Source organism: Typopeltis vanoorti, chromosome 18, assembly GCF_054136105.1.
Source record: "Typopeltis vanoorti isolate ZY-2024b chromosome 18, IOZ_Tvanoo_1.0, whole genome shotgun sequence".
Lineage (NCBI taxonomy): Eukaryota > Metazoa > Arthropoda > Arachnida > Uropygi > Thelyphonidae > Typopeltis > Typopeltis vanoorti.
The window spans coordinates 74915940-74943832 of record NC_143566.1 but is presented as its reverse complement, the minus strand read 5'-3'; the positions used below and the strand labels follow the sequence as shown (position 1 = coordinate 74943832).

General features: G+C 35.7%; 1 protein-coding gene across 1 annotated transcript; it reads left to right on the top strand.

Moving 5' to 3' along the window:
- Window positions 1-780: 780 nt before the first annotated feature.
- LOC150096811 (uncharacterized) lies at window positions 781-23254 on the top strand. Its single transcript, XM_090408063.1, has 4 exons — window positions 781-1068; window positions 5068-5469; window positions 16308-16448; window positions 22367-23254. The coding sequence occupies exons 1-4, from the start codon at window positions 921-923 to the stop codon at window positions 22507-22509; spliced, it is 834 nt and encodes a 277-aa protein (XP_090264189.1). The 5' UTR covers window positions 781-920; the 3' UTR covers window positions 22510-23254.
- The last annotated feature ends 4639 nt before the right edge of the window (window positions 23255-27893 follow it).

Here is a 27893-nt window from a genome sequence, read left to right as displayed (position 1 = left end):
GTAACCTTTACTGGATCGGGTTATGGCATGCGGATCGCATGTTGGACAAGCTCCAACATTCCTTTTACTAACATTCCATCAGCTGCAGCTTGGAGTCGTTTTGTATGTGTGTGTATATATATATATATCAGGGACTTGGCACATAAATGAAATGCGTAACACACTTATTGAAGAAAATTAGCATTTTTAGAATCGAATTTTAGCAATTTTAACTTAAAGCGACTGCTTTTGCTAATAAAATAATTTCATGCAAATATGTGATTTTAATTTTTTGTTACACCTTTTTGAATTATACGTCTATAGTTGTAGACTATAGACTAATTTATTTTGTTACTTTTGTAAAAAAAAAAAAAAAAAAAAAGAAAAAAAAAGAATAATCATTTTTTCCAGCCAAATTCTTAAAATTGTTGCCTCGAATTGACGAGGAATATATTTTTAAATATATTCCTCGTCAAATAGTAATTGCAAATATTGTCGCAACCAACAGTGAGAAATATATTTAACTCCCTGTATTAAAATTGATGAATATAAATACATAAACTTTTAAGACAGAAATTCACACACACACACACACAAATAAATATATAAATAATTTTAACCAGTGCTCCGAAATGAAAGCGACATTCCAGAATATTATTTTGATAATTATGAAAAGTAAAATCATTAACCAAACACTTGGTTATGAAAGGAATATAACGACTGTGCGCAACGTCCCTTAATTAAAATCGAAACTTCCGCTCCAGGTGTAACCAAACTGTTACCATCTGGGGCGGCGGGAAATTTTATCACTGCGACAACATCCGCGTGACAACACTGATTGCCGCAGTTGTGTTACACCTCTTCGAGACAATTGACCAGTGTTGATAAGTATTGCTAATGTTGAAGAGTTATTGTTTCGTTTTGTGAAAACTGTTCTAGTAATGCATGTGTTGCGGTTCGCATTCTTCTTCTTCGGTGTATGTCCAAGTATATTATTTTTACCTGCAGCAACTGGGATATTAACTAATGCAGGTCGCCAAGTTCATAAATCGGTAACTTTCATCCATTCATCAGTTCCATACAAAAAGTGTAAGACTGTTTATATGTATTATCAGTTCTGTGGCAGTTTATTTTTTAGCTGTTAATAAATGTTTTCAGTCTGAGTTATTTTACTATTCGCCTATGTGTGTGTGCGCGCGCGCGCCTGTTAATTATGATATATTCTGCATTTAAACTTTAGAGCATACGAGCATTAATTACTCATTTTTACATGATAATTATTAGAACAGACAGGCAAAATTTAATTGATATGACTTTGAAAAATTAGTCGTATGTATACAAGCACAGCAGTATTTCTCTTGTTAATAGATAGGAAAAATAGTCGCATAGTGTATTTCACTATTTCAGTCAACTAAAATTATCGGTAGGACGATATTTACTTGGAAAACTGAATATTGTATTCGTTTGACCGTTCCCTCCAAACGAACTTTCTATAAAAGGATTTCACATCCGCTTCTGTTCTTGAGTGATTGAAATGACCGGAACAAGTTTCCGATAGGTTAAAAATAAAAACAATCTTTCCGTTTTGAACGTGTTGTTTCTCAGAAGAGGCCTAATTTTTTATTTTTTAATTTTAATTTTTTTTTTTTTTTTGACGAGCTGGATGTTTTTGGAGAATATTTCATGAGATAGGGTTTCGGCAGCCCTCCCTGGAGGTAGATGGGATGAAAGATGAATAGGACTAAACACATTTGGAGAGTCAGCAGTTCAACTGAAAAAAGATGTTGGGCAGCTATTGCACGCGGGTCTAACGGAAATGGAGGGATTGATAGTTCAGCTGTCCAGCGCTCATGGAAATGTCCGTAGGACATACACACACGATGCGGAAACAGCTTCTATAAGACAGTGACTGAAGAGAGTCGGTGAGAGAAGGGTTGTCAGTCACCGAACTATCGTATAAGAAATATATCGTTCAATTAGGTTTAATTATATATCCAGCGTTTAGATTTCTGTATTGACATGACGCACGTTACAGTGCATGCCTCTTGTGCAGAACTTGGTGACCTCTTTAATAGCACGGCATTGAGTAATTCGCTTAATTACTCAATTAAGCTCAATTACTCAATTAAGTTTCATAAGACCTCTGGCGAAAATACTTTGCAGAAATACTGTTTACAGTAATATATAAATCAGGTGGATATTAAATCCAACATTATTTCAAAGCCGAATACAGAAACTATAAAAGTTTCTTACGAAATTTAATCCACTTGATTTATATAATTTTGCATCACCGAAATGAACCCTTTTGGCTCTTTATTTTAGTAAAAACTGTTTACAGTATTTCTGCAAATAATGCTGGATTTAATATCCACTTGATTTATATAATAACTGTTTGCAGAAATTCTGCAAAGATATTAGTATATCTTATGAGTAAATTTGGGACTTAATCTAGCCAAAATAGTTTTTCTCCTCATTGAGTAGTATTTTATAATATAATATGCAAGAAATTATAGCTTTGTTTTGCTTTGATATGAGATCCAGTAATGAGAGCATCTTAGGTGGTTACTAAGTTAATATATCTTTGCTTACTTTCTATATCTGGGTTATTATTGTCTATGACAACTTTTTTACCTGTATAAAGAGCTTTTTCACACTCAGCAACACATTTTTGCCATGTGCCAAGAGAATCTTTGAGGTATCAAGTAAGACATCACAAAATGGCTCTTTCCAGATGCAGGGTATCCACCACACATGATAACATTAAAAATTAAAGATTGCAAATTATGGTCTTCCAAGTCTCTCTGTCTTGCTCTAACTGGTAGATGCCAGATGGAATTTTACAGTTCAGCCTATTGATGGTTTCACAGATGTATTGCCAAAATTGTTTGCATGGTCTTCCTCTATTGCAATTGCCATCTTCTGGTTTGCACAGAATGAAGGATTCCACAAAGGGTGAGACTTCAGGTTGTCTGAGTTGATGTTCAAGCCATCTGAGTTGTAGTTTTTTTTTACTATATTGACAAGTGGCTCTTGCTTAGCTAGATTTAGCACAGCAGGGTTAGTGACATGGTCCATGCAAGTGTATCCAAGGATCAGTCTGAGACATGCAGTTCCAAAGGAGTTAATTAAATCTGTAGTTTTTTTGGTGCTTATTGTCCAGGTTTGAGAACCATACAAGAAGATGGATCTACTGGTTGCATGGTATAGTCTTAATTTTGTCTTTAATCATATTAATGATGATTTCCAGATGGGGTGGAGTTTGTTATGGAAGACTAGAGCCAGCTGGTTAAGTTTTTTAATTTCATTTTCTGTATTGCTGATGTACAATCCAAGATATTGAAAGAAATTTATAAAAGACATAATTCAGAACTGGGTGGATAGGAATATGATATAAGAAACAACATGGTTTTGTGAAGGGTAGGTCTTGCCTTAGTAATTTGCTTCCTTTTTTTTATTTATTATAATAAAGTGACAGTGAAGTTTAATAAAGGAAATGACTACTCATTGATACTGCTAGAAGAATTTGCAAAGGCATCTGACAGGATTCCACATAGAACTCTGTTGTATAAATCTGGTGATTTGGATTTGAGCATGGTGGTTTATGGAGGATTTGAGTTCAGGAGAAGGCAAATGATTAGAGGTGTACAACAGGGCTCAGTATTTAGTCTTCTGTTGTTTAATGTGCACATCATTGATATTGGAAATGATTTGATGGGAAATATTCAGTTGTTTGCTGATTATGTAAAACTGGGAAGAGTGATAGTAAATGAGGGTGACACAGAGATCTTGTAGGATGACTTAAATAGATTGCTAGTATGGGCAAAGGTAAATGGCTGGCAGTTTAATGCTGGTGAAAGTGTAAGGTGATGCATTTTGGGAAGAAGACATTGCAGGCTGTGAACTATATTGATGGAAACTGCAGGGACTTGATGATTGTGAATAAGGAGTTGAAATTTAGAGGGCATATTGTAAAGGCAGCCAGAACAAGACATCAAATTACGCAGTTGTTGAAGAACATGCTGACAAGCAGGGATAGGGAGGTTACTGTTTTCCCCTTTCATAAGACTATCTGGCCAGTAGGCCATATCTGAACTATTGTGTACAGATCTGGTCATCTGGATTCCATAAGGATGAAGAAGTGTTAGAAAGGATCCAGAGGTGAGTGAAAAAGATTGTGGCCGGTCTATGGAATGCTCTCTATGAGAATAGATTGAAGGTCTGTAGGCTTCAAAAACTAGCTGATAGGTGTAAAAAGAGGAGACATGATAGAAGCATATATGTTATTAAAGGGGTTTTATAGGAGACCGACACTGAAGACTTTTTTTCAGTGCATGGCAGGAAGGGAGGGAATGGAGAGTCACTAGTGAAAATTCTGTAAGAGTATGGTTAGCAAGGATGTCAGGAGTAAATTTTTTACTTGGAGGGTGGTGAATGGGTGGAATCAGTTGCCAAAGATGGTTGTGAGTGCTTTGTCAATGAATGAGTTTAAGGAAAGGTATAGTAGATATTATGTGAATAATGGGTCTCCATGATGAGTCTTCTGACTCTGTGGAGATACCATATAATAATAATATCTTCAGTGTCATCATATGAAATGTGCTTCACTGATGTACTGTTTTATGATGTGATGATTGTTTAACCCTTGTCTTGTGTCCATCAAATCATTAATTTATTCTATTACATTAATATTCATTTTATCTTTCTGTTCTTACATTTTATAGTCAAATTTTAACTGCCCAACTGATTACAATGGATAAAATATATCAATTATTATGCTGTATCCATTATTTCAGTACTATTGTGCAGTTTGCATCTATATTTTGATGGACAGATACACATTTCATGGCTGATGCAGTGGTTAAATTCCCCTAATATAGATTCATTGCTGTAGACATTGTGATAATTTTTAATGCCTTTTAATATTTCTTTACCCATGTGGATGTAATAAACAAATATAAACACATAACTATCATATCTGGAAATTTTCATAGAAATAGTTGGGATTACACATAGTAAGTATGCCTAATTAAGTTATTATGATCATTGCATTTTAAAGAAATCTGTGATTAACTACAATTTCTTTTCTAGATTATTTAGGAAGCCTTTGTCAGATATCAGAAATGACAACTATTTCTTTACAATCAAGAGGCATTTCCTCAAGTGGCATCATAAAATTGAGTCCTTTAGGCCACACGTATCCTACTGGAAAACAGTGTATGGTTAGATTCACTGTGGAAGATGAATATCATATCCTTATTGTACCAACACGAATTAGCCTGAAAAAAGAGGACTTCTGTACTGATTACATCCAGCTTTATGAAGATAATTTTCACCCTCTCAGTACGCAGCTTTGTGAAATGTATACTGATAATACACAGATGATTTTTGCATCTAGCAATAATAGCCTTGTAGTGCATTTTAACAGCTTTAAACACTCACTGAATGATGTGGACAATGGCTTTTCACTTATATATACAGTTTTCAATAAAAGTAAGTAAAATTATATTTTTTGGATACATTTCGCATTGTATATTCATATATCTATAAGCATTATAAATCATAAAACTGAAGTACTCCTGTCTAACGTATTAACTGCTATGTGTTAATTTTTTTCTCTTACACGTGGAAGGTAATGGAAGTGTGCACAGAACTGAGGGGATGTGGTAGACCTTGTTTAGCATGGATGTCCTTTTTATATATATATATATATATATATATATATATATAGACCTCTAAATATATATAGACCTCTAAACTACCCATTTGGAGACTTCGACAACCCAGACCAAAATATCCTAGCGATTACGGACTAGGAGAGCCGATCCCAAGTGAAATGGGATAATGGCGAGGACAAAGAGAAGTGTTAATTAATTTTTTTTCCTCTTCTCTACAATTTTTTATTATATATAAACACATAATAAAAAATAAATTCTTTTTTTTTTATGTTTAATGTGTTATGTTTAATACAATTTTTTTATGTTAAAATTTTATTAAATGCCACACATCACCACAATGTTCACGCTTCTAAATTCTTAACTGCTTGCAGTCAAACAAGGACTATATGCAATCCTTGCCCATGAATAGTAAAATTTATTGACATCCAGTTCCTTTTGGAAAAGAATTATCTCCCTGGGAGATCTTAAAAGGTTTTGCAGGTTCTGAACTAGTTTATAAGAGAATGGATGCACATCCTTGTACTACAGAAGCTGTAGATGTTAGGCCTCAAGATCACACCTAAGTATGGTAAAAAAAAGTCATGTATTTTTTTCCCTCTGGTTGCAAATCGTAGTTTTTCTGTGTCTGATAATTTAAAAAACGTTTTTCAGATATTTGTGAAGAGCGAATTTGTTGTAGACTTTGTCTTTTCTAGTTTCTATAGATATTTATACTAAAAGATGGTGCCAGATAAAAACAGTTCTGAATATTGGGCATTCTTGAATAAATATTACTTAAGAATATCCAAATGTAATGATTTAATAATTATCATATGTGAATACTAACTTCACATTTTATTAACTTTGACTTGTATGTCTGTGTGCATACAGCAAAAGAGATCTGTCAGAACATATTTGGTATTTCACTTCTGTATAAAAATTAGTTGATCCATTTTAAGTTTAGTGTAAATAGCAACTCATTTTTTTGTTTCTGTTGTCATGCTTCATGTTGTAAAGTTTCCAGTTCAAAGAAATCTTTTCAGTTTAGTAAACATTCCATAAAGTGGGAAGTTAATTGACTATAAAATAGCTTTCTTTGGTATAGGAAGGCATCTGTTTCCATGTGATAGTGAAATAAATTGCTGTGAATAAAAATTGGGCTGCAAATTACACAGGTATGGGGGGAGGAGTATTGTTGATGATAGCTGATGAGCTCCAGCCAAGGAGAATAGAAGTTGAATTGCAGGATAGAGAAAAGAGCACATTTGATGCCATTTGGTGTGAGATTGTGACTAGCAGAACTAAATATACAATTGGGTGCTGCTATAGACTAGGTGATGGAAAAGATGGTGGTGACAGTATGCACAAGCAAATAGAAGAAATGGGTGGAAGGAGGGTGATTATTATGGGAGATTTCAACTATGGTCACATTGATTGGAGTGAGGAGAGGACACACGGAAGGAAGGAACTGGATTTTATGCGGTTATTAAGGGATAAATATCTGCGACAGCATGTAATGGAAAATACTAGGGGTCAGAGAGTGCTTGACCTAGTAATTACATCTGAGGATTTGGCTGTAACAAATATGACCACATTGCCACCAATCGGTGAGAGTGATCATAGGGTCTTAACTTGGGAGGTGGCTAATGGTGTAAAATTTTCAATTAAGACAGGGTACATGTGGAATTATCGGGCTGGAAAGTATGACAAGCTTAGGAGTTTGATTGGTTCAATGCCATGGCATGTACAACTGCAAGGACTAGAAGTTGATAGTGCATGGGAGGTAGTTAAAAAGTGCTTGCATGAAGCAATGGCTGACTGTATACCTAGAGTCCGAATAAATCATAATAAATCAAGTAGGGGTTAAATGGATGAACATCACCATTAAGCTTGAGCTGCAAAAAAAGAAACAACTATGGAGGGAATTTAAGGAGAAGGGTGACCGGCAGGTACATGAACAGTATAAAGCGCAGGCCAGAAGGGTGACGAATGTGGTAAGAAAAGCAAAAAAGGATTATGAAAGAACATTGGCCATGCAGGCTAAAGAGAATCCTAAACAATTTTTTAGATATGTAGCAAGTAAAAGGAAAAATGTACATGGCAGATTGATTTTAAAGAATGCCGATTTTAGGGAGGTAACTGAATCAGTTGAGATAGTTGAGTTACTGAGTGAGCACTTTGCAAGAGTATATCATCCAGGTGGTGACATTGCAGAAACGAATAAACCAGTAGATTATACGGGAATTGTGGTTAATGAAGTGGAGGTGAGTAGTCTATTGCATAACCTCAATGTCAATACATCTGTGGGATTGGATGGTATACCAGCTCGTGTTGTACGAGAAGCAGCTAAAGAATTGTCAGTACCCTTGACCATTTTGTTTAATTTGAGTCTTGGGTCTGGGTTAGTCCCGAGTGGGTGGAAAGAGGGGAAAATAGTTCCACTGCATAAAGGTGGTTCCAAGACTGCTGTTGTAAATTACCGACCGATTAGCATATCAGGAATCATTGTCAAGGTCTTAGAGAAATTAGTCAAGAAAAGAATACAGGATTGGATAGATGAAAATGGGATATTGTATGGGGGACAACATGGATTTGTGAAGGGTAGATCATGCCTCAGTAACTTGCTCACGTTTTATAACACAGTGACAGCTGAACTGGATAGGGGTAATGGGTTTACAGTGATACTACTGGACCTTGCCAAGGCCTTTGATAGGATACCACATGGAACCCTAATCAGTAAACTGGAGCAGATGGGTATAGATATAGGGTTGGTGAGATGGATAGGAGGGTGGTTGAAGGAGAGATATCAAAGAGTGGTTTATTCAGGAGTGGAGTCTAAAAGACGTCTTGTGACTAGTGGAGTGCCACAGGGCTCTGTTCTTGGACCACTGCTTTTCAATTTGTTCATCAATGATATTGGAAAGGATCTGAGAGGAAGTGTTCACTTGTTTGCTGATGATGCAAAGTTGGGTAGAGCAATTGTGAGTGCACAGGATGTCAAAATTTTACAGGATGATTTGGATAGTTTGGAGGACTGGGTTAGGAAAAATGGATGTCAATTTAATGTGGCAAAGTGTAAGGTTATGCACTTTGGGGTGAAAAGAATAGCAGCAGTATATCGCATTGGTGGAACCATACTCCAGGAGATTGATGAGGCCAGGGATTTGGGAGTGTTGGTGGATAGGGAGTTGAAGTTTAGGGGGCACATTGCAAAAGTAACTAAAACAGCTCACCAAATCACTTGGCTTCTGAAAAATACTTTAACATGCAGAGACGAACAAGTTGTTGTTCCTCTGTATCGAGCCTTGATAAGACCCCATCTGGACTTCTGTGCCCAGTTATGGGTACCAGGGTTTCTTCGTGATGGGGAGGAAGTGGAGAGGGTCCAGAGACGAGTGACCAAGATGATAGCAGGTCTGTGGAATGAACCTTATGAGAATAGGTTGAAGATTGGTGGGTTGCAGAAATTGGTCGATAGGCGGAAAAGGGGTGATATGATTGAGACATTCAAATTACTGAAGGGTTTTTATAAGATTGATCCAGAAGATATTTTTGAAAATATGACTGGTGGTGGGAAGACTAGGGGCCATGAATGGAAGCTGGGCAAGAATGTGGTTAACAAGGGTGTTAGAGCTAGGTTCTTTACTTGGAGAGTGGTAAATGAGTGGAATAAGCTTCCAGAGTCTGTTGTGGGTGCTACGACCGTGAATGAGTTCAAGGCAAGGTATGATAGATACTGTGTGAATGTTGAATAGTTGTTCTTGACATGATGTTAGGGCCTCCCTCGATGAGTCTGTCGACTCCTTGGAGTTTCCCGAAACAATAATAATAATAATAGCTTTCACAGACTTATATTATAAATACTTATATGTAAATCTGTATTATACTTAAAGAGACTTCCATAACTAGCATGTAATAGATAGTTATAAAAACGATCATGTCATCTTGACTTGGGAGATTGCCAGACATGCAGAATTCTCAGTTAAGGAAGGATATATGTAGAATTACAAAGCAGATGATTATGACAAAGTGAAAAGCCAGCTTAGTGCAGTAACATGACATAAGAAGTTAGAATGGGAAAGATGCTATCATTGCATGGGAGATAGTCGGGGGTGGGCTGTTGAAGAAAGGTATTAAACTATATACTCAGAGTTCGGAGGATAAATCAGATAGGAGTTACATGCATAAGAAGCATTATTAAGCAGGAGTTGCAAGAAAAGAAAACTTCGTGAAGGATATATAAAGAGAATGGTGATTGGCAAGCTCATCAGCAAGAAGGGTGACCAGTATGATAATGAAGGTCAAAGCTAATTACAAGAAGAAGCTAGCTAATGAGGCTGATGGACATCCAGATAAGTTTTTATTATTATTATTATTATTATTATTATTAACATCTAACCTCCATGGAGTCAGACACTCATTGGGAGAGGTACACACTATTGCACACAATGCTCATCCAACCTTGCCTTAAACTCATTGTGTTTTTACATTCACAACACACTCAGGCAGTGCATTTCACTCACCAACCACTCTCCATGCAAAAACCTGCTCACAACCTCCTTATACAATTTCCAGCAATGGAAATTGTATAAGGGGAAAGTTGTTCTACATTCCTCTATTTCAACCTGATAATAATAATAGCAATAGCTGATAATAGCAATGGAAATTGTATAAGGGGAAAGTTGTTCTACATTCCTCTATTTCAACCTGATAATAACCCCTGACTAGCTTATGTCTCAATCATATCCCTCTCCTCCTATTCATGAGGCTTTGCAATTTATATTCTCTCAATATGTTCTTGTACTCCACATTCCAAAGACCACTGACCACCTTTGTGAATCTTCTCTGGACACTTTCTAACATTTCTTCATCACCATGAAAATTCGGCAACCAAATCTGTGAACAATAATCCATATGAGGGCCGATCAAGGCCTTATACAAGGCATCATAACCTCTTTTTTTCTGCATGTCAGGGCCCTCTGCATCATTTCCATTATCCATTGTGACATCTACACAACTTGTGCAGTGTTGCCCCTGAATTTCAGGTCCTTATCCACCACCACTCCCAGTTCTCTCATCTCCTCTACCTCCTTTAAAGTTTCCCCACTAAGTGTTTACTTTGCATCCCATCGCTGCTTACCATATTTCAAAACCTTATATTTTGCAACATTGAACTGATAGTCCACTTACCTGCCTATTCATGCACTCTACTCAAGTCTTCCTGTAAGGCTATAACATCTGCTTGACTCTGCATTGCTCTTCCCAATTTTGCATTCATCTGCAAACAGCTGCATATTACTAGTTAAACCCATCCCAATATCATTAATATACAAATTGAACAACAATGATCCCAAACTGACTCCTGAGGCATACCACTAGTGACCTTCCTCTTTTGGGATGCTGCACCACTATATACAACTTTCTGATACCTGTCTGACAGACAGTCACCAATTCAACTCAGAAGTTTGTTATACAGTCCCATCTGTTTCAATTTATTTAACAGCTTGTTGTGTGGCAGTCTATCAAAAGCTTTTGCAAAATCCAAGTACACCTGTATATGCATCTCTCCTGTCCAAGGTATTTGTCACCTTGTTATAGTATATAAGTTAGTAAAACATGATCTCCCTTTAACAATCCCATGCCAATAATCACATTGAACAGTGCTGATATCACCCATTTCTGTATCCAACTTGTCATAAATCTCTCTAGTACCTTTACACAACTCCAGATTGGCCTATAATTTGTAGCCACAGCTTTATCACCACCTTTATGGTGATAAAGCTTCTTTCCAACTCACTCCCTTGGAACCTGTGCTGTTGCAAGACTCTTATTAAACAGGCATGCCAATGCTACTGCTAATTCTCTGGAATCCCTTAAGACATGGCGATATGTTATCAAATCCTATCGCGCATTGACATCAAGGTTATTATTTCCTCAAATACCTCCTGCTCACTTACAATTAAGCCATCCTCTCTTATGTCCTCTACACCTAAGTTGCTCATGATTCTACTCTAATGAGGATGAAACATCCATATAAATTGATCACTGAATACCTGAACAGTGTCTTCTGCCACAGTTACCATTCTACCATTTTCATCCATTAACATCATCTTACCATAATCATTCTTCCTTCTACTTGCCATATATGTTAGAAAACTCTAGGGTTTTTCTTTGCCTGATTTGCCAATTTCTGCTCATACTGCACTATTTTTTTCTTACCGAGTTGCTCTTTTGGCTTGTTCTTTATACTCTTCATGTAATTGATTATTACCATTATTCTTCTTGTACTGTCTCAAAAGTATGTTCTTCCAGGTTTCATGCATAAGCCCCTCATTCATCCATTTTACACCTACTTTATTCAGCCTTTTGGCCTTCAGAATATATTAACACATTGATGCTATTATGTATTTCTTTGCCAGTTCCCAAGCAGCATCTTATTTCCTTATCGCTCAACTCCTCATTCCATGCTATAGTTTCAAACTGCCTCCTAAGCTTATCATAATCACCAATCTTATAATTCCACATATATCCTTTCCTCACAAAAGTCTGCATATGGTTAGCCACAAAGGTGATCACTTCATGATCACTCTCACTAACTGGAGGAAAGTGCAAAACCCCACTCACAATTACATCCTCTGATGAAATGATTAGATCTAAAACTTTCGATCCTTGCGTGCCCTCCTTTTTTTTTTTTTTAAATGTTTGGCCTATACACGAGAGATTGGTTAATTAACCTATAGTACACTAGTATCATATATTGGTAGAGGGTTAGGAAAGGAGAAACTTGTTTACATTTGATTTAAAAGGCTGTATATTGTATTCCTTGGGAAACACATCAGGGGAAAGACTATTTCAAGTACAGCAGTAGCTGGGATGGAAGAGGAAAAGAAACTTGTTCTGTGGGTTTCAAGCTGTACTGTGAAAGGATGTTGGGCTTAGTTTTCTTTGTTATTGGTCTAACGTGCTTAGTACTGAGTGGGGGAATTATTGATGCTATTTCAGATGAACATTTGCCATGGGTTATTTATCAATTAGATTGATAAATGACCCATCCCTTAGCTCACTCCAAATGTGAGAGCAGTATTTGATAGCTGGGCAGATTTGTGATTTGTATATGGTTAACAGCTGTTTAGAGGTGAAGTAACATCTTGAGTGAAAGAGAAATCCTAGTTTTTTTGGAAGCTGAGGATGCAATGGTTGTGATGTATGCCAGGAGATGAAATTTTTGATGTCAAGGTAATTCCAAGAAGAGAAATCTCATCATGTCTGGAAATTCGAGTGTTATCAAAAATAATATCGTGAGAAAGTGGTTCTTTTTTTTTTTTTTTTTTTTTTTTTTTTTGGAGAAATAAGACAGAACTGGGTTTTACTAGCATTGAAGTTGATGAGGTTACCTGAGCCCCATTGGAGGATAGCTTGGAGATCAGAATTGAGGGCAGTGGTGGTTGATATTCTGTAGGTTAAAGTGAGTTGTGTAGAGTAAGGTTTGTCAAATGAAAGGAAGAAGTGCTGCAAAACTGTGTATTAGGTTGTAGGTCAACTGAAGTAGGTCACTGATATACAGAAGGAAGAGGGTTGTGAAAGAACAGAACTTTGTGGAACCCCAGCATTAGTTGGATGGTGAGAAGATAAGGGGTCATTCTACCATCACACATAATGTGTGTCCAGACAGAAAGTTGGCAATCCAACTGCAGAAGTCCTGAGATCCAAATGATAGGAGTTTGCTTATTAAGCCTTTGTGCCATACCCAGTCAAAAGTTTACATGCTTTGCCGAGATAGTTATCTCTCAAGAACTCAAGAAATTCATTTTCCTCATTCTCAAATGCTATCTCTTCATTCCAATCTATACTGCCATAATTAAAGTTGCCAATAATAATTACCCAGCCTTTGTTCACTAATCCAAGTTGTTTACATTTCTTCCTCACCACCCTCCACATTCATTAGCCTATAACAATATCCAGCTAAATATGTCTTCCTGTCAACCACTGCCTTATAACTATTGTCACTATTTCACTCTTTCATGTCAATCTTATGTGGACATAATTCCCCTGTTGTCATTAGCAGCACTTCTCCTTCCTTCCTTCCTTTTTGTCTTTCTATCTTTGCGAAAAATACTGTATTCGTCTATTTCTATTCCCGTTAGGATATCATCTTCATTTGACCATGTTTCACTTATTCCAATGATTTTGGGGCGAATAAACTAAATAAGTGAAACCATTCCATCTCCCTTATTTCTGATACTTCTGACATTTGTAAAAAAACACAGCAGTTCATTTTTAGGTCCATAGCCAGTCCTATCCTAGCCACTTGTTCATTGTGATAACACCAGCCTTGTACTTGGTTGTGATACCTTATACTTGGTTGGTTTTGATAATTAATGGTTGGAATGGGTTGCTAGAAGAGACACTTAGTGCTTTATTTAGTGAATGAGTCCAAGAAGAGTGATAAGTATTTTGTTAATAATGTTTAGTGTGGGCCTCTCATGAAGAGATTTTGACTTTGTGGAGGTGCCTGAAAATAATAATGATGATAATGAACAGTGCAGAGCTGTTTAGGGGAAGATATTTCATTCTTCCTACAATTTTTTTTTAACCTCCATATTATTTTAAAAAAATGTAGGATAGAATACCTATCATACTCTGCCTAATTAAGGATTAAAAGAAATCTGTCAAAAATGCTTACAATTCCTTTGAAATCTTAACATTTACTTAGAAAAAGATCTTCAAAAACTGTAGTGTTCTTGAATTAACATTACAGTCCATATCCTTAATTAATTTCATGGTGTCTGCTATCATTTTGATTGATTTAAAATTCATTCGAAATGAGCAAGTCAAACATGAATTAAACTATAGTGAAGATATCATAGCTGTTAATTTCTTAAACAGCAGTTAAGATGGTTTAGATACCTCCAGAGAATGTCCTTTCAAAGATTACCAAGTATGGTTGGTCTTGAATGGAATCATTGGAAGATGATCAAGAGGTAGACCAAAACGAACTTGGCTATAGTCTTTGAAGGAAAGGTCACAGTTATCAAGCTTCATAGAGATGTCTAGCAAATTGCACATAGGAGCCCATCATCTGATGAATGAAGAAGAAAGTTCATGGAATGCAAAGCAAAATCCATTATTATGTTGTGATGCGAAAGAAAGAATGGCGAGTTGGGATGTGATTATTTATCTATATAAAGATGATCAGGTCATTTTTGGAGTTCTGTGCTAAGTATTTCCTCATTCACTTTTTCATAAATAAATTAAATATATCAAGAAATTACATTCCTGGTTGCATCCTTTATCCAAGTATAAGCAAGCAAAGTTTATGCATGAAATAATTTGAAGTAACCAATGAAGACTGGGTTACTTGTGTAGAGAGGCTAATGACATCACATCAATTGCCTTAGTATCCCATAATGCAAAGCACACATCCTTATGGACAAGTATAATACTATGCATTATGGGAAGAGCCACTACCCAGACTGGTTTCGACCTTTATTGAGGTCTCATCAGTGGGAGCCAGACCAAGAAGTGATACCAAGGTTGAAGTAATGCAGAAGCCACATTTCTCTATACAAGTAGTCAAAAGGTGTCACATCTTATTACTAAAATACTCTGGATTAGAGATAGATGTTGAAAGTTTTTTTCCACTTGGTAATACTATAAATTAAAAATGCCAAGAAATTGTATTCTTAGTTTCATCCTTTATTGAAGTGTAAGCAGACAGAGTTTGCATGTGAAGTAACTTTTCAACTGGGCTACTTGTGTATAGAGGCTAATGACTTCACATCAGTTATCAGTTATCTTAGTATCCCATAATGCAATGCATATATCCTTATGGACATGTATAATGCTATGCATTATGGAAAGGGTCACTATCTGGTTTCAACCTTTATGGAGGTCTCATCAGTGGGAGTTGGACCCAGAAGTGATACCAAGGTTGAAGTAATCTTTGGATTTGCCTTATGGACAAGTATAATACATAGCATTTTGTCCATAAAAATATGTGCTTTGCATTATGGGATACTAAGGTAATTGATGTGAAGTCATACTAGTTGTGGTGGGCAGCGGTAGATGCCGTTGGTGCAGAAGATGACGGTAGTTGCGACTGGTGGAGATGTAGAGTAGGTGCCCTCCCTCGATGAGTCTTTGGACTCCCTGGAGGTGTTATGTAGTAATAATAATAATAATAATAATATACAAGTAACCCAGCCATGAAATTACTTCACACACAAACTTTGTTTGCTTACACTTGGATAAAGGATGAAATCAGGAATATAATTTCTTGGCATCTTTAATTTATAGTATAACAAAATGAAAAAAACTTTCAACACTTTTCATAAATAATGAAGAAACAAACACTTGAAAGCCAGAGAGGTTAAGCATGTTAGATTTTAGATTCATTATGGTCATTACGTAACTTAAGGGAAAAAAAAAAGTATATATGTTAGGTTTGGTACAAGGCATTTGAGATGCTACGTTGTGCAATTAAAAGATGATGACACATTAACTCTTGAAGGCCAGTCTATATTAATGCAAAATGCATTTCAAGGATAGTAATAATCATAATATTGTATTAACGATATAAAATCTGAGAAAAAAAAAATCCAAAATATCAAATTTCAATTAAAATTGGCAAAATCTGATTTACGCAAATTACAATAAACTCTTTCTTTCATACAGGTCATAATGGATATTGCAGTGGGAGAAATAGATTTAAATGCAATAACGAATTCTGCATTGATAGTATATTTCAGTGTGACTATCACAATAACTGTGGTGATTTTAGTGATGAGTACTGCAATATTCGCATTTCAAGAAGTGGTGAGTAATGTAAATATATTAATTTAAGTGTGTTTCACTGTATTAAAGCAACACCATTAAATTCTTGACATACCTTCAAAGGATCTATAAGATACAATTTTTATTTTATTCATGTGGAGTTCCTCCTGTTCCTCAACTGCCCCTTAGGACTGGTTGAGCTCTCCTAATGAGGGATTAGGTACTATATCCTATGACTGTAGCTTGTTCACGGGGCTGGTTTGCCTGCTTGCAGGATGAAAAACCCTGCTGTCCATGCTCAAGATCAGCTAACATGGTTATGACTGAGAAAGATGTGCAAGTTCCCCATGTCGTCGATGGGAATTGAACCTAGGACACTCCTTCCCCAGGCATATGGTTATCTTGTGTCTAACTGCGCAGACACAAGATACAAGTTTATTATTTGATAGTTGGTGGATTGAGTGAGTGGTGGAGACAGAGAGTTGTAGAGTAGATGCCCTCCCTCGATGAGTCTTTGGACTCCCTGGAGGTGTCACATAATAATAATAATAAACTATCATTGTATCTTATTATTATTATGTGACACCTCCAGAGAGTCCAAAGACTCATCGACAGAGGGTATCTACTCTACAACTCTCTGTCTCCACCACTCGCTCATCCACCAATTACAACAAACTGCAACTACACCAATGCAATCTACTGCCCACCACCACCACTTTCACAGACAATCACAAACAGCCATGCCTGTGGCCTGATTTGAACCTGCAGCATTTTGGCTGGAGAGCAGATATGCTAACTACTTGGCCAACCAGGCCAGCAAATTTCACTTGGTTATAGTATAACCAAGTGAAAAAACTGAACATACTTAATACTGAACATACTGAAAAAACTGAACATACTACATGAATGGTTTACATAATTAACTTTTTGTTGATAGTTTTCTTCAGAATTAATCTGTTATCTCTCAAAATGTCCATTATTGTCATATAAGTACATCAGTCTACTTAGATGTTGGTCTTCTCTGGCTTGTTTTCCTTTCATCCAACACCTGCTTTACTAATCTTTCCTCTCTGTTTAAGTGACCATTTGCAATTAGCATTATTCACACATTCATGAATGTTAACAATGTCAGGTTCTTTTCTAATATCTTCATTTTTAATATGATTTTGCCACTGATTCCATCTGTTCACTCTCCCAATTTTTCTCAGAACTCTCATATCTGTAGTCTCGCTAGTTGTTGATCAACTATTTTACTTCTAACCCAGTTCTGAGATCCATAAGTTAAAATTTGGTTTGACACTGTCTTGTATCCAGCTACTTGAGTGTTTTGATTAATTTCTCTTATTCCATATAAAAATATTGACTCCCCATTTCACCAGCTTTATCTCTTCTGTTGTCTATTTCAATATTTAATTTGCCATTTTCATAACATTATTTGAACTACTGTATATTATCACGTGTAACGCGAAAAATTTATGGTAAAAAATACTACTTAAAGTTAGGGTTCGCATTATATGTGGATCCTAAAAAATATAACATCTTATTAGACTTGCACACACAATATATACTACCTAATGCCTATGCAACCAAATCTACTTGACCCACTCACATTCAGCGACTGAGCGCGCATGCGCTCTCCATCGCCGAATGATAGAGCACAGTTAGGTATATCGGTTTGAGCACAGTTAAGTATATCAACTTGGATAAAGTTGATATACTTAACCACAGTTCATTTTAAATATTATTCGTTAAACAAACCTAGCCTGAAAATGAGCCAACAGAAACGCAAACGTTCATCTTTTGAAGCAGGATTTAAATTGCATGTCGTGCAGTTTGCAGAAGAATATAATAACAGTGTTGCTATGAGAGAATTTGGTGTAGCAGAGAGTAATGTTAAACTTTGGTGTAATATTATTCTCTGCTATACCAAAGTAAGCAAAAAGACAGTCTTGAAAAAAATCTCCAAAACGAAACGTGCCCGTCGGGGAGATGTAGCATCCTTTCCAGAACTCGAAGAAGAGCTAAATGAATGGATTTTGATGCAACGACAAGATGACATTATAGTAACAAGAAATGCAATTCGTTTTCGAGTTCTACAACTCAAGAATGGGAAATTCAAGGACACACCAGGTATTTCATCTTTTCTTGCTTCGCCTGGGTGGTGCAACAGATTTATGGAACGCAAAGCATTAACATTATGACACCGAACAAAAATTGCGCAGAAGTTACCAAAGCAGCTTGAAGAAAAAGTGCAGTCCTTCCATAAATTTATCATAAAATTACGGAAGTGTCATGGATATGAACTTTCCCAAATTGGCAATATGGATGAGACGCCCATGTACTTTGGTGTCATAAAAACAATGGGACATGAAAAAACGCATTTTACCATTGTTCTAGCATGCATGGCAGATGGAACCAAATTAAAGGCAACAGTGATATTTAAAAGGAAGAAAATTCCAAAGCATATGAAATTTCCACCAGGTGTAATTGTTCGCGCCAATCAGAAAGGTTGGATGGATGAAGAAGGTGTACAATTGTGGCTGGATCAAGTATGGAATATACATCCAGGTAGCTTGTTACGTCAATACGCATGCTAGTCTGGGATATGTTCTGGGCACATTTAACAGAGGCAAGCAAAGAGAAAGCATGTGAGCTACGTACAGACCTAGCAGTCATACCGGGTGGTCTAACTTCCTTTTTGCAGCCGCTTGATGTCAGCTTGAATAAGCTATTTAAAGATCACTTACGTGAAAAATGGAGAGAATGGATGTCATCTGGTTTGGTGAAGATGACAAAGGGTGGGAATTTTCAGAAGCCTGAGATCACCCTAGTCACCAGCTGGGTTAAAGAAGCATGGGATTTGATACCATCTGAAATGATTCAACGCTCATTTCTTAAATGTGGAATAAGTAATTCAGTGGATGGATCCAAAGATCACGTCATATACGAAAGCGAGGATGATGCACAACAAATTGGAGATAATGAAGATGATGATGACAACTGCTACACTGATGATGCAATCCCTACAGATGAATTTATAAATGCAATGTTTGACGACTCAAAAGATGAAGAAGAATTTAAAGGATTTTGACATTTTGTTTTAAAATAAATATTTCTTTCGTTAATTCATATTGTATTATTTATATGTTACGGAAAAGATTAACAGATCACATTATACGTGGACATGGCATTTTAGGGCTAGTTTTCAAACAAAATTTCTAGTTCACATTATACGTGGATTGCATTATACACGATAATATACGGTAGTTGAAATCTTTTACTTATTCTATAGGTTCTACATTCAGGATGCAGTTGATGTTTCTAATGTTCCAGCCTATTTTCATAATCTTCGTCTTTTTTTTTTTATATTACGAAATTTCATGTCAAATTTGTTACAGCAGTTATTTAGTTTAATTAATTAATCCTCTAGATTTGTACTGGATTTATTTAGGAGTAAAACATCATCTGTTAGAAGTAAAGAGCTGAGATCAACATCTCAAATTTTGATATCAAAACGTGATCCATATAAATGTTAACAGTGGAGATATGTGTGCACACGTATCTCACAGCCGAGTCTTCTTTGCTGCTTCTGACTGTACATTTTGTTTCTTCCCATGGCTCTTCTAATTCTCTGTCTTCTCCAAACTTTTTAATTTCTTTCCGACTTATACTTTAAATGCTTCATTTAAAGGATCTGAATCAAATCTGATACTGTTCTTTTGTTTCTTCTTAGCCCTTAATTTCAATTTAACTTCAACTATCAAATAATTCATGATCTGTAGCACAGTGTGCACCAGATAGGGTTTTTGCTGATTGGATAGCACTCCTCCACCTTCTGCTGGCAACAATATAATCTATCTGATTTCTGTGTTCTCCATTACGTGAAGTCCATGTGTACAATCCTCTTTTACCATATTTACTGCATGAAAATGCTCTGCTAGCGTCAAAACATTTGAAGAAAACTCAAGGTGGCAGATTCATTTCTGTTAACATAGCATAGGTAATAATAACACTCAAAACAAAACAATTCCACAGGAAAAGATGACTGAACGCAGTCATCTTTTCATATGGCATTCAGTAATTGCATGGATTATTTGATTTTCTTGCTATAATGGCTTGTGTAACCCATGTCTGTAGAGTCTAGAGTATTATCAATGACCAAAAATAAAAATTAACCTGGGATGGAGATTACAAAGTCAAACAATTTTCTCAATATTCTTGTAGAATTGTTTTAAGAGATATAAGATAGATGCGGTCCAATATTTAGTTGAATATTGGACCAACTGCTTATTATAAGTGATGACTTATGTCCTCTAAGAGTGGAGGTTTTGGAAGGCAGTGACACTAATGGTTTTGAAAGCATATGGTGTAAGGTAGAGGTGGGCAAGACAGGATATTTAGTGGGGTGTTGCTACAAGCCAAGGAGCACAGAGGGTGGGGAGCAGGAGATGTTTAGGCAGTTGAGTTTGGCAAGTGCAAGAAGAATGATTGTTATGGGAGATTTTTAACTACAGCAGTATAAGCTGAGAAGAGGAAAATGCATGTAGTAATAAGGGAATGGAATTTCTACAATTCTTGAGGGACAAATGTCTTGGGCATCATGTAATAGTGGGAAAAGAGGTTCAAGAGTTTTGGATTTGGTCATAGCATCAAGAAGAGCTGATAATAACTGCGATGACATCTCTTCCCTAGTTGGAGAGAGTGACCATGTGGTTTTGACTTGGAAAATAAATAGACATGCAGGAGTATCAAAGCAAAGGGAATGTACGTGGAATTATAAGGCAGGTGATTATAATAGTCTTAGATATCAACTTGGGACAGTTCCATGGAGGGGGGAAGGAATTGGACATGCAAGATATCATTAGTGCTTGGGAAATTATGAAGGAATATTTGTTAGCAGCAATAGTAAGCTGTATTCCACGAGGAAGAAGAGGGCACAATTTGGTGAAAAGTGAATGACAAATAATATCAAACAAAACTGCAGGTGAAAAAGAGGTTATGGAAGAGATATAAGGAGAGAGGTGGAGAGTAGATTAATGAAGAATATAAGACTCAGACCAGTGACTAATATGGTAAAAGGCAAAACTGGAATATGAGAAGAGACTAGCACTAAGATCCAAAGATAATCCTAGGGAATTTTTTAGCTATGTGGCCAGTAAGAGAAGAAATGATTGTGGAAGAATGACATTGTGGGATAAAAATGGGAATAGAGTATTAATTATATGAAGAGCCAAAGGCTTCAATTCGGCGACATATAAACTTATTTAAGTTAAGGGATATTACATCCCATATTGTTTCATAGCCGAATAAGAAACTCAAAGAGTTTCATGCCGAATATAGTAAATATATAAAGTTTGGCGAGTCCAAGCATAAGCAAATACCTGGATAGTGTTACAACTGAGGCAACTCATGGTAAGAGAGTTGTAGAGTAGATGCCCTCCCTCGATGAGTCTTTAGACTCCCTGGGACATCTCAAGGACCTCTCACTATGAGTCTTTTGACTCCATGGAGGCCTGAATAATAATAATAATGGTGTTTTTTTTTTTTTTTTAATCTTTACTCTGTGAAATGTTAGTTCTTATCTAATTCTGAACTGTGCAGAAATAGATCAGAACTAGTTCTACACATAAACATATTTTACAATGATTTTGTCTTTGAACTTCACTTCTCCCCTTCTCCACCAACCTGAAAGTTAGAATTTGTATTTACTGTAACAAAATGCTATGCTATGCTAGTGTCAAAACAATTGAAGAAGACTCAAGGTGGGAAATGCATTTCTATTTTAGAAAAAGTGGACACTGAACCACTAGATATGTTCTAGCTAATGTTTGAATTTATTAGGCATTTTAAGTCATTTTCATGGTAATATGGTTTGTCTGAATGATTTATTTTTCAGTACATAATGAAAATTCAAATGTCATGATTTTCCTAATGGGTAATTTATTTTTGTAATCTTTCAGGTGAAGACCAGTACACTGCAGTAATCATACTATTTTCAATACTGATTCCAGGTTGTCTTATCATTATAGTAATATTTATTTTGGTTCATTATTGGAAATCAGTCATATCATTTTTGAAGAAAGGAATCAAGAACATTCATTGAATGGATGTTTTTTTTTTTGTGATATAGATTATTTTATTTCACAAATTGTGAAAAACGAATTTTAACATGAACATTCTGCATGCAGAAAAAAATACTCATTATTTATGCAAAGCAACAAAACTAAAATGTGATATTCGTGCAAATAAATTAAAACATTGTTTATTGTCATCCCTCCCCAAGTAATACTTATGGGAATGTGTGGAATAAAATTAAATGAAGTGGCATAACTGACTGATATAAGAAAACAAAATGTGCTGTATGTTATTCTCATGAAGAGTCAAACTAAATTTCTAGGAAGAATAAGGATGCATATGATAACTTTCTGATGTGAATCATCCATGTTCTTGATGAGTTGTAATCAGTGTTGTTATATGTTGAGATTTAAAATATATACAGTTGACTTTCACTCTAGCATACAATACTGGAACTGACTTGCTCACTGTAATCAACTACTGAAATGCCCTGACCAAAACTCCATAGGCATAATACCATTCTCAAGAAAATTCACTTTAGCACTCTATCCACTATGCTAAACAATTCTTATGCTTTCTGCAAGTTTGCTAGTGACAGTTGACTGTAATACAATATTTAAGGCTTAATTTATTATTGGAGCACAATATATAATTTATTATATATTGTGCTCCAGTAAAATCTGCCATCACAAAGTTTGACATTCAGAAAGAGCTCATACCTTGTACATATTACATTATTCTCTTAATAAAATATTATTATCTGTGTCCTGAAATCTGTATAGTCTGATATATTCACATAATAAAATCATTTATGCAAAGAATGCATTTACTAAATTAGAATTTTTCCACTTTTAGTTATGAGGAGAAAATCAAGATAAAAAATAAGTTCTTTTCAACAAATTTCCTATTTAGGTCAGTGAAGAAACATTTCCATGCTCTAGATAATATATGAAAGGATGACTAAATAAATATAACTTGCAAGTTTTCCTTCACTGTTTAGAGTATTATGAAAATGTGACTGCTCTATGCACTTAATGCAAACTCAATGAGTTACATGAACAGAAATTTCAAAAATGAAAAGAAAATTGAAACACTGTGAGGGTATATTATAGATATTTAAATTTTCATAAGAATATTTAATAACTTCCTTCACCTAAATATAGTTACAGGGATATAGGATGATATGGTTACAGGGATAGAATGTAAAAGGTATTGTATTTTCTGGGAGGATAGAGGGAATAGGACAGGAGGTGGGGTATTGCTGATGATAGCTGAAGAATTACAACAAAATTAGAAGTTAAAGAAGATTTTAGTTCTGTGGGAGGTGGTTTATTTGAGGCTGTCTGATGTGAGATAGAGACCAGTAGGACAAAGTATGTCCTACTGGTCTCTATATATATCAGCACCCAACAATATATATTAGGTATATATTGTTGAGTGCTGCTGTAGACCAGAGGTCTACAGTATAGTATATACAGCAACTTGGCAATAACCTTTAAATCAGTCTATAAAAAAAAAAAATATACTAATTGTTGGAGGAAATTGGAAAGGACAGTGAAGGATGGGAAAGAATGATAGGCAAGTACGGATATCGAGAAAGCAGTAAAAGGCTTGAATTAAAACATGATATGGTAATTTGCAACACAGTTTCAGCAAAAAGACTGTAGGAAGTGGACATGGTGATCACCAAATGGAAGACATGATTCTCATAAGCAAGAGATGGGCCACATCAGTTCAGTGTATATTTATTCTTTTTTTTGACTTAATAGTCTTTTTTCTATCTGTAGTAAATTTTGAATAGCTTTCATTGGCACAAAAATGGTTCATTAGGTTACAGAATTCATAATGGGAAAACTTTGTCGTAATGTTTGCAACGGTTTTAAGTTTATAAGGATGGTGAGCAAGACATTATCAGAATCTTTCATTCTGTTGATAGGAGATCAATTGCCAGATGCACTTTACAGCTAGTTTAGTGAAATGATTTCTGAAGAAGACACAGAGAACTGCAACACACTATCAAATGTTTCTGCCTAATCTAGAAGATGACCTGAATGTCTCTTTTTTTATGCAGTTGATATTTTGAAGTCATCTCTCTCTAACATGCACAGATTGAACTCACAGTGTACATGAGTAAAGAGCAGCAAACACGGAAAGAGAAAAAGTGAAAAAAAAAAAAAAATCTGCTCATTAAATTTTTAGTAAGGATTATCAAGAACAAAAAGCAACAACGTATTCAAGAGATCAGTTACTACTGACAGCCAGATTAAGTATATAAGATGATATCAAGGGTACCTTAAGAAGAATCTGAAAGGTTAGCTTTTCAGTTGAATTATTTTTTTAAAAAAAGCATTTAGCTTTTCCTAACAAGTAACAATGCATTCTAATTTTCTGTGTGCATTCTGAAGAGAACCTATTAATAAAATATGCTATATAGAAGCAGAATAAAATACTCTGCTGTATTGAGTATTTATACAGGGTGTTCGGGATAAATTTGACATATTTATAATTAATTATATTTTTCCGTAAGTTACATGTATTAACACACACTTCTCTTCATTTAAAAGTTTGGACCCTTCTTCATTCATATACAAGATGTCAGAAAGGATGGATAGCTGGAACCCACCTGAATCATGGAAGAGAATAACTTGTATCATGATGATTCGTGCCCGCCATCAAAATAAGGATATTACGACTGCTGCCCAATGCTCCCTGAATACAGTAAAAACAATCAGGCATGAACTAGAGACTTGCAATGGTGACTACGAGGATGTAGCAAGAAGAAAGATCCCTAGCAGACGATCTGATTGTGTTCGTACAGCAGAATTCCTCGCAAATCTGCAGGAACAGGTGTTGAAGAACCCTGGCATTGGAATTCGGGCTTTGTTCGTGGAGTTGCTAACTGTAGTCAAGCCCTGGATAACAAGGGTAGCCAATGGTAGGCCGTATGTATGGCAGCAAGATTCGGCCCCTTGCCACACCTCTGGGAAAAGTCAAAAATGGTTGTATGAAAATTTCTACGACTTCACCAGTCCAAATGTTTGGCCTCCAAACTCCCCAGACCTTAACCCCATGGATTATTTTGTATGGGGCGCAGTTGAAAAAGACACCAATCGCACTTCCAGTAATACAAAAGCCCAGTTAATGGATAAAATTAAAACAGTTTTTGCGGCCCTTCCCAGGGAGACTGTAGCATCAGCTTGTTCGAGGTTCCGAAGCAGAATTGAAGCTGTGATCGATGCTAATGGTGGTTATTTTGAGTAAATCTTGTTGATAGTATTGTAATTAACTCTGCCTGTAATGTTTTTTTGTCAATTCATTAAATTTAATAGATACAAAGAAGATTTTCTTTTTCCTTACGAAACTGTCAAATTTATCCCGAACACCCTGTATATAGCATGATACTCAAAATTTCTTATTAAAGTTGCTAAGATTAAAGTGTTTTGTTTGTTAGAATTGATTTATATGGCTATTCCCACCCCAATTAAACTGAATTCTCACAAGAACAGTAATCTGCGTATCATGTGGTTAATAACCAATTGTGTTGTCTCTCCATGGCCTCACTTCTTTTCAGTCGAAAAGAAGTGAGGCCATGGAGAAAGAATGAGGCTACAGATACAGGTAGAAAGTCTGCACTATGGAATTGTAGGTAATAGAAGCCACAGATGTAAATCCTTGAAGCATGATGGTGGGGGGGGTACACAAATAGTAAGTTGTTAGAATAGTTGAACACAATAGTAAGTTGTTAGAATAGTTAGAATAGAATTATGGTTGGTTGTAGTTATGGTAGGTAAGTTGTTAGAATACTTTTGGTTGCTACTTAAGTTACAACCAAAAGCAAGATGCAGTCAGTGTAGAAGCAGACAGAAGAAAGGCAAAAGTGCATGAAAAAGGGGTACTGAGCAAAATTGGAGGAATGTTAGAGAGGAAATAGGTAATTAAGTTGACAAATCTAAATGATCACTGCCTAGAACAGGTCGAAAGCCTTACGTCTGAGTTTTAAAGTAAAAATTTAGATATAAGGAAAAAAAAAACTTAAAACTGCCAGCAGAAAGTGTAATAAGTGTGCCAAGAAAAGTTACAAAATCTCTGTATTATTTACTAGAACATGTAAATAATACAGAGATTGTTGAAAGGGTATTCTGTGATGAAACCTGTCAATACTGAGCTTTTATAAAAGGAATCACATCAATAAATTGACCTGTTTTTGTAGGAAAATGTCCAGAAAAGATATTCATGATGCTAATGCTTACTCCCCAAAATAATGCTTTGATCGAGCATGCATTTCAACATAGAGAGCCCAAGAATGCTTCAATCTATAATTGCTCCATCTTCATACTTAAAGTAGAGTGTTTATAGAAGTGTGTTCATTCAGCAGTCTAATATAACATAATTATGAAATAACATAATTGTATATTTCCATGTTTGTGTTCAGGCCTACGTTACCCACTCGGCCAACCAAGCTGGCGACAGTGCTTCAACATAAGTGATTTTTTATAATATAAAGTATTAAATAGTGTAAACCAATAAGTCAAGTAGAACTTTTGATGTGCTACAGATTTAATACTGTTAGAGGTAAGCTGTTTAAACTTTAATTAATGCAAAGTATTTCAGACTATGACAAATGTAAATGTTGTTGCTTCAAGTGCAGTAAGCACAGGAAGTAATTTGTTTGTTGCATTAAGGATCATTGTTTATGTACGTATTTGAATGATGTGGCAAAGACTGGCCATTACATAATTTTGTACAGTTGTTTCTTGTTGTTATTAAATTGTTAATGTTACTTATAACTGAGTCTTTCTTGAAATATATCCCTCTTTTATTATAATTAGGAGGTGAATTTGTGTTTCTACATGCTCAGCTCACAGCTTCTTGAGTGTATGGTCCCAAAAAAGGTTGCAACACTACTCTTACTACATTGTTTTTGTAGTATTTGGCATAAACTTTTATATGGCTTTTTTTTTTAGTGCTCAAAATATTGTTAATGCATTAACTTACCCTGCCAGTGAGTTGCAGATATATGAATACTTTAAGAGTTCTGATGGGTTTATTCAGAATCAGCCGTTAATGACATCAATCGACAGAGTTAACAAAGGCCAGTGATTGGCGGAAGTCTGTTCGTTGGGACAAGGTACTGGCAGTTTCGCCATGGCAACCGTGGGTCTTTCAACCGGTTAACCCCCATGTATAAGGCGACCCCAAATTTTTGGTCTAAAAATTTTAGAAGAAAGTATTGTCTTATACATGGAAAAATACAGTAAATAATTTATTATCATCACACCCTCCATGGTGTCAGTAAATTCCTTGTGGAAGGTTTTCATACAACTGATAGGATTCACTATGATAAATATACTAAAATCTCTAAAACTCCGTGCATTAACAACATATTCTGGTAACGTGTTTCATTCACTCATA

Bases quoted from the DNA above. Each gene is read 5' to 3' on its own strand.
- LOC150096811 (XM_090408063.1), top strand. From the start codon at position 921: ATGCATGTGTTGCGGTTCGCATTCTTCTTCTTCGGTGTATGTCCAAGT. The intron at 1,069-5,067 runs GTAAGACTGTTT...TTTCTTTTCTAG, and splicing joins ATCAGTTCCATACAAAAAGT to ATTATTTAGGAAGCCTTTGT. The intron at 5,470-16,307 runs GTAAGTAAAATT...TCTTTCATACAG, and splicing joins ATATACAGTTTTCAATAAAA to GTCATAATGGATATTGCAGT.